General features: G+C 40.6%; 1 protein-coding gene across 4 annotated transcripts in view; it reads right to left on the bottom strand.

Moving 5' to 3' along the window:
- Window positions 1–10,763, bottom strand: part of rock2a (rho-associated, coiled-coil containing protein kinase 2a) — a 45,972-nt gene extending 35,209 nt beyond the window's left edge. For 3 of the 4 annotated variants that reach the window (XM_041847933.2, XM_041847934.2, XM_041847932.2), the window contains exon 1: window positions 9,937–10,763. In XM_041847933.2, the coding sequence (XP_041703867.1) occupies window positions 9,937–10,035 (99 nt within the window). In that variant the 5' untranslated portion in view covers window positions 10,036–10,763. Of the gene's footprint in view, window positions 1–9,742; window positions 9,792–9,936 lie in introns of those variants that run through there. The other variant, XM_041847935.2, reaches the window with a different exon arrangement.
- Window positions 10,764–11,431: the final 668 nt, after the last annotated feature.

Below are 11,431 nucleotides of genomic sequence, written 5' to 3' on the forward strand. Positions count from 1 at the left end.
GGCACTGGCAGTGTTAATGAATACATACAAACAGTATATGGACTTTCTAGGGCATCCATATGTTTTGACAAGAATTAGATGAAACTTCCAATAGTGCCTGACTCACAGCACCAGAGAGCAGTTTGATAGACTAGAGTAACCAATGCACTTTGACACATTTCATTGAGATGTTATGAGGGTTCAGCTTGATGTCAATCGTTTTTTAGTCTCTCTCGGCAGACTCAGAGTGCTCCACAGCGACTGTGAGAAGAGACTAATCATTTATATAATTCCATCATTTGCAAGTTGTCACTCACAGTGGAAGCTGGAAATTGAAGCTGTGTCGAGTCTGGCTGTCACATTTGAGACTTGTGAGAATTGAAAAAAATAGTTGTATGTCATATCAGGACAATTCCATGGTAATGGAACTGCGCTGAGACTCAAGATTTTTCACTTAAAATGTATGCCAAACAAAAACCATTGATTTCAAAGATTAACAAACCATTACCAAACTCTATGCACGTGTACTATTTTTAAAAATGTACACTTAACATTTTACAAAAACATTTACAGGAAGAACAGGCAGATGCAAAGTTTGGCAACAGAATTTCAGTAAAATCTCCCTCAGTTTGTGTCCGTCCTTTTTTCCAAAACTCTTAAATATCTGCTCCGAATTAAGATTAAACTATGTCTGCAGAAAGAATGGGGTGTCAGGTATGACATGACACATTGACTTTGAAAAAATCTATTTTGGTTATTAAACTACAGTAAGTGAAGTGGATTTACACCCAGTAACGGAATTGCAAGAAAAACATGACCAACGGAAAAACAAGACCAAATCTGAACCAATCATACACGTCTACAGTGGGGCAAACAAGTATTTAGTCAGCCACCAATTGTGCAAGTTATCCCACTTAAAAAGATGAGAGAGGCCTGTAATTTTCATCATAGGTACACGTCAACTATGACAGACAAATTGAGAAAAAAAATTCCAGAAAATCACATTGTAGGACTTTTAATGAATTTATTTGCAAATTATGGTGGAAAATAAGTATTTGGTCACCTACAAACAAGCAAGATTTCTGGCTCTCACAGACCTGTAACTTCTTCTTTAAGAGGCTCCTCTGTCCTCCACTCGTTACCTGTATTAATGGCACCTGTTTGAACTTGTTATCAGTATAAAAGACACCTGTCCACAACCTCAAACAGTCACACTCCAAACTCCACTATGGCCAAGACCAAAGAGCTGTCAAAGGACACCAGAAACAAAATTGTAGACCTGCACCAGGCTGGGAAGACTGAATCTGCAATAGGTAAGCAGCTTGGTTTGACGAAATCAACTGTGGGAGCAATTATTAGGAAATGGAAGACATACATGACCACTGATAATCTCCCTCGATCTGGGGCTCCACGCAAGATCTCACCCCGTGGGGTCAAAATGATCACAAGAACGGTGAGCAAAAATCCCAGAACCACACGGGGGGACCTAGTGAATGACCTGCAGAGAGCTGGGACCAAAGTAACAAAGCCTACCATCAGTAACACACTACGCCGCCAGGGACTCAAATCCTGCAGTGCCAGACGTGTCCCCCCTGCTTAAGCCAGTACATGTCCAGGCCCGTCTGAAGTTTGCTAGAGTGCATTTGGATGATCCAGAAGAGGATTGGGAGAATGTCATATGGTCAGATGAAACCAAAATATAACTTTTTGGTAAAAACTCAACTCGTCGTGTTTGGAGGACAAAGAATGCTGAGTTGCATCCAAAGAACACCATACCTACTGTGAAGCATGGGGGTGGAAACATCATGCTTTGGGGCTGTTTTTCTGCAAAGGGACCAGGACGACTGATCCGTGTAAAGGAAAGAATGAATGGGGCCATGTATCATGAGATTTTGAGTGAAAACCTCCTTCCATCAGCAAGGGCATTGAAGATGAAACGTGGCTGGGTCTTTCAGCATGACAATGATCCCAAACACACCTCCCGGGCAACGAAGGAGTGGCTTCGTAAGAAGCATTTCAAGGTCCTGGAGTGGCCTAGCCAGTCTCCAGATCTCAACCCCATAGAAAATCTTTGGAGGGAGTTGAAAGTCCGTGTTGCCCAGCGACAGCCCCAAAACATCACTGCTCTAGAGGAGATCTGCATGGAGGAATGGGCCAAAATACCAGCAACAGTGTGTGAAAACCTTGAAGACTTACAGAACATGTTTGACCTGTGCCTCAGTGCCAACAAAGGGTATATAACAAAGTATTGAGAAACTTTTGTTTTTGACCAAATACTTATTTTCCACCATAATTTGCAAATAAATTCATTTAAAATCCTACAATGTGATTTTCTGGATTTTTTTCCCTCATTTTGTCTGTCATAGTTGACGTGTACCTATGATGATAATTACAGGCCTCTCATCTTTTTAAGTGGGAGAACTTGCACAATTGGTGGCTGACTAAATACTTTTTTTCCCCACTGTATGTTTCACAAGTTTGGACATCAAAGTACAGCTCAGTAGAGTACAGTACAGCACAGAACAGTAGAGTACAGTCAAGTACAGTATAGTACAGTATTTTTATTTAACCTCTATTTAAACTAGGCAAGTCAGTTAAGAACAAATTCTTATTTACAATGACGGACGACCCCCAGCCTCCCCTAACTCGGACGACGCTGGGCCAATTGTGCGCCACCCTATGGGACTCCCGATCATTGCCGGTTGTTATACAGCCCGGGATTGAAACAGGGTCTGTAGTGACACCTCTAGCACTGAGATGCAGTGCCTTAGACCGCTGCAGCACTCGGGAGTACATTATAGTGTACTCAACTCTAGGTGTGCGCTACTGTGTACTGTATTATATGCTTCTTCTCTTTACTGTACTGAACTCTACATTACTGAACTATACTCTGCTTTTCTTTCCTGTACTGAACTCCACTGTACTGAACTATACTCTTCTTTTATTTACTGTAGTGCGCTGTCCAAACTTGTAGCCAATTCAATAACAGAAATTCTATTACTAATATTTCAGAAATTACTTAATAACTCAAACAAAATTGATATCAGTAAAAACACTAATTGATAGGTCTATCTTTACTTGTTACTTCTGTGAACTTGTATTATCCTCCCTCCTCATGAGGGAGAGAAATTAGAAAATATCTTAAAGGTATGTGGGTTTTTGGTAATGGAATTTCAAGGCACAAGGCAATGTTTTTCTTTTTTTTTAACTTACAGAAGGCAGAATAATTTCTCCCAAACTAAATATTTGTTGATATTAGTTGGCAGGGGTCTTCACTTCAACATTATTGTGTTTTGATGTATTACTAATACCTTTCAATACTTTTTCTGGATGTTTTCTAAGACCCGGTTTCCATCTGTTTGACAAGAAATCAAAGCCTTTGCTTATTCCTAATTTTTAGGATGGCAAATGCTTGACAAATGTATATATACACATTTTAATAATACTTTTTCTTTACTCTTAGCTTTCATTTGACATGTTCCAACGAACTTCACATGTTGGTGCTCATGGGTCCTTTTACATGGAAATGACCATCAGCTGTCTATTCTGGCTGCAATAATGACACCAATGGTTATCTAACAATTATGTATACAGTGGGTATCATAAGTATTCACCCCCCCTGGATTTGTTCACATTTTGTTGTGTTACAAAATGGAATTGAAATAGATCTAATTGTGATTTTTTTGTCAATGATCTACACAAAATACTCCATAATGTTTACAAATTAATACAAATTCAATAACTAAAATATAGTCATTGCATAAGTATTCACCCCCTTTGTTTAGGCAAGCCTAAATTAGTTCAGGAGTAAAATGTGGCTTTAAAAAAAATCACAAAATAATGGACTCACTGTGTGAAATAATAGGGATTGACATTATCTTTTAATGACTACCATTTCCTCTGTCCCCCCTCAGTCAGGTATTGAGTTTCAATCACATATTCAACTACAAAGACCAGGGAGATTTTTGAAAGCCTTAAAGAAGGCCAGTGATTATTAGATGGGTAACAATAACAAATCAGACATTGAATATATCTTTAAGCATGGTCAAGTTAATAATTATACTGTGGATGATGTATTAAACCAGCCAGACACATCAAAGATACAGTCGTCCTTCTGAAATGAGCTGCAGGACAGGAAGGAAACTGCTGAGGGATGTCACCATGAGGCCAATGGTGATTTTAAAACAGCTACAGAGTTCATTGGCTGTGATGGGAGAAAACTGAAGATGGATGAACATTGTAGTTACTCCACAATAATGACCTAAATGACAGTGAAAATAACAATATACAGTGGGGAAAAAAAGTATTTAGTCAGCCACCAATTGTGCAAGTTCTCCAACTTAAAAAGATGAGAGAGGCCTGTAATTTTCATCATAGGTACACGTCAACTATGACAGACAAATCGATAATTTTTTTTCCAGAAAATCAATTGTAGGATTTTTTATGAATTTATTTGCAAATTATGGTGGAAAATAAGTATTTGGTCACCTACAAACAAGCAAGATTTCTGGCTCTCACAGACCTGTAACTTCTTCTTTAAGAGGCTCCTCTGTCCTCCACTCGTTACCTGTATTAATGGCACCTGTTTGAACTTGTTATCAGTATAAAAGACACCTGTCCACAACCTCAAACAGTCACACTCCAAACTCCACTATGGCCAAGACCAAAGAGCTGTCAAAGGACACCAGAAACAAAATTGTAGACCTGCACCAGGCTGGGAAGACTGAATCTGCAATAGGTAAGCAGCTTGTTTTGAAGAAATCAACTGTGGGAGCAATTATTAGGAAATGGAAGACATACAAGACCACTGATAATCTCCCTCGATCTGGGGCTCCACGCAAGATCTCACCCCGTGGGGTCAAAATGATCACAAGAACGGTGAGCAAAAATCCCAGAACCACACGGGGGGACCTAGTGAATGACCTGCAGAGAGCTGGGACCAAAGTAACAAAGCCTACCATCAGTAACACACTACGCCGCCAGGGACTCAAATCCTGCAGTGCCAGACGTGTCCCCCTGCTTAAGCCAGTACATGTCCAGGCCCGTCTGAAGTTTGCTAGAGTGCATTTGGATGATCCAGAAGAGGATTGGGAGAATGTCATATGGTCAGATGAAACCAAAATAGAACTTTTTTGGTAAAAACTCAACTCGTTGTGTTTGGAGGACAAAGAATGCTGAGTTGCATCCAAAGAACACCATACCTACTGTGAAGCATGGGGGTGGAAACATCATGCTTTGGGGCTGTTTTTCTGCAAAGGGACCAGGACGACTGATCCGTGTAAAGGAAAGAATGAATGGGGCCATGTATTGTGAGATTTTGAGTGAAAACCTCCTTCCATCAGCAAGGGCATTGAAGATGAAACGTGGCTGGGTCTTTCAGCATGACAATGATCCCAAACACACCGCCCGGGCAACGAAGGAGTGGCTTCGTAAGAAGCATTTCAAGGTCCTGGAGTGGCCTAGCCAGTCTCCAGATCTCAACCCAATAGAAAATCTTTGGAGGGAGTTGAAAGTCTGTGTTGCCCAGCGACAGCCCCAAAACATCACTGCTCTAGAGGAGATCTGCATGGAGGAATGGGCCAAAATACCAGCAACAGTGTGTGAAAACCTTGTGAAGACTTAAAGAAAACGTTTGACCTGTGTCATTGCCAACAAAGGGTATATAACAAAGTATTGAGAAACTTTTGTTATTGACCAAATACTTATTTTCCACCATAATTTGCAAATAAATTCATTAAAAATCCTACAATGTGATTTTCTGGATTTTTTTTCTCATTTTGTCTGTCATAGTTGACGTGTACCTATGATGAAAATTACAGGCCTCTCTCATCTTTTTAAGTGGGAGAACTTGCACAATTGGTGGCTGACTAAATACTTTTTTTCCCCACTGTAAATATACAGAATATATATTCCAAAACATGCATCCTGTATGCAACAAGGCACTACATTTATACTGCAAGAAAACACAGCAAAGGAATACACTTTTTGACCTAAATTCAAAGCGTTATGTATGGGGCAAATCCAACACAACACATCACTGAGTAACTGCCTCCTTATTTTCAAGCATGGTGGTGGCTGCATCATGGTATGGGTATGCTTGACATCGGCAAAGACCGGGGAGTTTTTCAGGACAAAAAGAAACGGGATGGAGCTAAGCACAGGCAAAATCCTAGAGGAAAGCCTGCTTCAGTCTGCTTTACACCAGACACAGGGAGAGGAATTCACCTATCAGCAGGAAAATAACCTACAACAGAAGGCCAAATCTACACCGGAGTTGCTTACCAAGAAGACAGTGAATGATCCTGAGTGGCCAAGTTAAAGTTTTGACTGAAGTCTGCTTGAAAATCTATGGCAAGAGTTGAAAATTGCTTTCTAGCCATGACCCCCAACAACTTGACAGCGCTTGAAGAATTTTGAAAAGAATAAGGTACAAATATTGCGCTATCCAGGTGTGCAAAGCTCTTGAAAGACTTACCCAAGAAGAATCACAGCTGTAATTGCTTCCAAAGGTGTTTCAAATATGTATTGATTCGGGGGGTGTTTCATTTTTTATATTTAAACAAAAACTGACATTTTGACATAGAGTATTTTGTGTAGATCGTTGACCAAAAAAAGAAACAATTAAATCAATTTTAATCCCAATTTGTAACACAATAAAATGTGAAGAAATCCAAGGTAGGTGAATACTTATGATAGCCACTGTAGGTGCATATACCCAGCAACAAACAAATGAAACAATCATATAAATGTTCCTTTGACAACAATGAAACAGAATAGATATGTTACTGGTGTGAATATGGCTTTGAAACTCAAATCAAATATTCATTTTGAGCCAGTGCGAGAGAGGAGAGGTGCAGTTAGATAAAGAGAAAAGTGAAAGGGGAAAGTGCAGCAATTCAGAGGGACTTTGAGCCCCATATATAGCTCCAACTATTTACTCAATGAGGTCATTTCCTTGAGGACAGTGAAAAGGCTGCAATCAAGTGTGCATAGTTAGGCCTATCTCAAGAAATGCCCTCTCTTTAATGCTGCTAGCCCCAAGCAGCCGTTATGGCGTTCAGGTTTCATGTTTTAATGTCACGTGCACAAGTACAGTGGCTGATGCTGGAGACTGAAAACAGTTACCCAGTCAGCACGGGTGCTCTGCCAAATAAAGGGGATCAGTGGGGCTGGCGCCTGGGGAAAAATATTGCCATCAGTGATGTTTTGCTTCAAGCCTCCATGATACAGTATAATGTATCTAAGCTGATACAGAGCACTCCTGAAATTAAAAGGGTGTGCCCTGGGATTATATTAGATAGCAGTATAGGAGAAGGAGCATCAGAATACAGGAATGTTACTTTACTACACAGTTTTGCTGGTGAAAGTGACTATCAACTGAGCTGACGTTGCAAAATATGACAACTGGGCAGGAATTTTCACACTAGCCAGCAATGTACTCAGCTCATGAAATATCTCAAGCACAATTTTTATTGAAATAGTACAAATATATAGCTAATCAAAGTTCAAAATGTCATTTGAACACTATAAAACACTAAGTGCATTCCATCCAATAAAGAAAAATAAGTAACATTAATGGATCAATTTGAAAGTGCCAGAGGGAGAGGAGAAAACCAGCCAACACTGCAGATCAGATCCTGTTGACCGGCCTGAGTTACACACCCCTGAACATGTAGTGAACACACCCCACTCTTTCAGCTGCCTGTTTAAAGCAGGCCATCTGATCCAGTTCACATTCTGAGATGGCAGAATGAATGCCATCTCATTCCTGAAGCTTTCCAGGATACCTAAGTCAGCATGCTGCAGTACCAGACAGGTCAGCAATAGTTGTCCCAAACTACAGTCTACACACTCCTCCTGATATGAGTTCCCTCCTATCCTTCCTAATTGGATAAAGCGCACACTCCATTTAGTTGAATCACAATTCACTATTACCAATTCAAATACATTCTATTTAATTGCTTTGAAACACTGCATTCTTCAGTCTATTACACACATTAAACACATTCAAGTCAAGAGTCCTTCAGTCATTCATAAGATTCACACTGCTCAGTTGTGTAGTGAAACCTTGGCGGTTAACTGACAGATCCCAGGCTGCATTCCACTGAGTGTAGGCCTAATTTCAAGTGGTAGTCAGTCCTACACTGCATCAGATCACATCAGGGATGGCCCTGGGATAAGAAATCCCCTTTGAAGAGCAGCTTGACATTCCTGAAACACCCCAGGGACATGGAGCTAAACAAGGGACATGTTTTCGGCCTATTCTCTATTTTAGACTATTATCTCATATGTACCTAGTGCAAAATAAGAAGCGTACAGGAAGAAAAACGTTTACAGGAAGTAAGGATATAAAAAGGGCCAGGCATTGTTCTGCTGAGGCAACAAGTGCCTTATCCAGGATAATTATACATAAGCAGCTGTTATAGGTGTTAATGGATGTCGATGACTAAGTATGTGTGTGTGTGTGTTCATAATTTACCATTAGGCAATGTTTTTAAAGTGAACAATGGAGGGTATATCGGGAGAGGTCTGAATGTGAGAGCATGTAGAAACAGGTCTGACTGCATTAATGCAATGCCTGATGCTTGCCTCTGTGCCTTCTTCATAGCAGGCAATAACAGAAAGCGAGAGGAGGCCAAAAGTGTCTTGGGAGGATATTGCCTGTTCAATCCTACGCACTCTTCCCACTCAACTTCAGTCTAGAACAGTCATCAAGCTTTGATATCTATCTCCTACTCATTCCCAGGAAATAAACACTTTTCAGCTGAGGATTCAGTCACTGCATATAAACTATATCCATTATGCACTTTTAACAGATGGATTCTTAATTCAACTGGCACTGAAGAAGTTTCAGAAACTGCTTGACATTTTGAATAGTGTCTGAGGGAGCTTCACCAGGAAACACTTCAAATCCTAAATGTGTAAATCATGAGTGTTTATGATCTTGGTGTGGCTATTTCAGTCTATTAGGCTATCACAATAGTTTTATGCAGAATGTTTTCAGGCCCTTAAACAGATGACAGTCCTCTCGACATTCCACAGCAGTGAGTAGGCCGGTTCTGGGTAAACGCTCCTAAATAATTCACTTATTATCCTTTTAAACAGTTGGCTTGGGGTGAGAACCCAGTCCTCTCTTTGGCAGTTACTACAACGTATCTGTTTGTAGACAAGCGCGTGTGTAACATGCCATTGGTACCCGTCTGGTGCCAAGCAGGACAGTGTGGCGCATATCCCATACAAGTCAGTGGGCCAATCCCTTGCCAGGCGGGAGATCGCTCAAGGATTTGACCGGAAGAAACGTTTCCATAGAAGTAGCCTAATCTACAGGGATATGCACATTTTCCACTAATCCGCATAATCTTCAAACATATTTAATGCAGTTAGCCTACAGCTATAGCTGTGTTGTCTTCTGCATCAGACGCCCTCATATGTCACTAGAAAACATATGGTTAATCTATTTTCAACCCTTATACCCTTACATAGGCCTATGTTCCCTGGAATCCCGACGTTGAATTGCATTGAATTCTACGTCAGGCAGAAATGAACGTTTAACAAAAAGTACAAGCATATAATCATTATATTTTAGCATTATGTTGTCACCTATAATAGCATCATATGTAGCCTATGCTGCGACAATGTGAAGCCTATATGCTAATATTCCTGATTCAATCTAAAATATAGTGCAACAGGCCTATACTTTCTCAAGTAAATGTTGACCTGAATCATGAAAGGCTTGGTGGTGAGGAAGTTAGCTAAACCTTACCCAACACCGTGCAGCCAGCGAATGATAGGATTTGGCTACAATGCCGACATCTGCAACATCAATATTGATACATATATTGGTTAAATGGCGTTAGAAGTCTACTGCTACGATGTATCATGTTGGTTGCTTCAAAGTGCGCGAAGGGAAAACAGAATGAGCCCTATTAATAATTAATAAAATATTAGCAGACTTACGAGTAAACTTTCCAAGTTTATCGCAGATCTTGGATCTTTGATCATGGCCTCCAGCTTTTTCAACCGGTTTTCCATCCTTCTCTCTGCACCAAGTGACATTTTAGCGATTGATTAATGCCCGTTTCTTTTACATATAAGACGAGCCTTATGAGAACTGTTTGAGTTTACATGGGGAAAAGTCTTTTTGTTCTTGGGCAATGGCCGTGGCCTAGCAGCCTCCGACTCGCCTCCTTCTATAATCGCCTCGGAATTGCAGTGTCCACAGTGTAGAAAAAAAGTATAATCCACCGTAAACAGAGAAGCGCAGCTCCGCCAACTAGTCCGGTGATTTAGTTGAACGCAAATCAATATACAAATTTATAGTACCATATTCCATATGACTGTTCTCTGTGATCCACACGGCGATTAAGTTAGAATTTTAAGAAGATTCAGCAACAGGGCGTTTTCTTTGCCCCCCCTCCCCTTCTCTTTTTAGGCGCTCCGAAGTGCTTTGCTTAAATTTCAAAAATGTGTTTCCAAAACAGTCGGAAGTGTTTCAAATCCAACATTTGAAACACTCAAATGACATGGATTTTGTAATTGCATCACTGTCACAGGCAAATTGACAGAGTATGACGTTCTCCAAAATAGCTTGAGCGATGAACAGTTTAAAATCGTTCTATAATCAGCTCTTCTATGCACTACAGAACTATTTCGGTATTTATCCCTGCATGCCGAAAAACGAAGGGTTGTCGGAATGTCTAAATGCAGTTAGCCACGGTGGATTCCTCGTACATACTCCACTTCCAGAGCTAGGTCTCTCCTCCCGCCTCTGACATCAACATGCAGACACAGCCGCCTCATTTACCCATAAGCCGTCTCTGTCTCCTCAAATCTAGCTGCTATTCAATGTGGGAAGCTGCACCATGATGAAAAACAGAGGTATGTGATGACTACTCTCCTAAAGTTTTACAAATACATTCTTCACACTCAGTAAAGATTAATCTGATTGACACATTCTTTCCACTATTTAACAGCACATAGCCCCCCCCCCCCCATCTCTTGATATTGTTATGATAGTAACGTTTTTATGGCTGTGTGCAATGATCATGAAGGTGTGCAACAAGTAGGCTACTTCCAGATGATATCATAGCTGCAAGTTAATAGATGTCAGAATATTAGTTATTGGATTTGGCTTTGGATAAAAGCGTCTGCTAAATGGCATATTATTATTATTATTATTAAATATAACATCTGGCCTCCCTGCAGCGCCATCCCACTTCTGACACCAGTGTAGCGATTTGGGGGGCTAGCCCGACTGGGACTTGAACAGGCGTCCCTCCAACTGTCCCTGCGACTATCAATCGAACACATTACAACAAGACGTTTGAACCGCTTGACGGGTTGTCAGGTGTTGTACTAGGGTAGCTACAATTCTATGTGTAATTGGTCAGCATCACACTAGTAGACATACTGTAGGCCTACACATACTACAATGTGCTGTTGCTTATGGTCG

This window comes from Coregonus clupeaformis, chromosome 25 (genome assembly GCF_020615455.1).
Source record: "Coregonus clupeaformis isolate EN_2021a chromosome 25, ASM2061545v1, whole genome shotgun sequence".
Taxonomy (NCBI): Eukaryota; Metazoa; Chordata; class Actinopteri; order Salmoniformes; family Salmonidae; genus Coregonus; species Coregonus clupeaformis.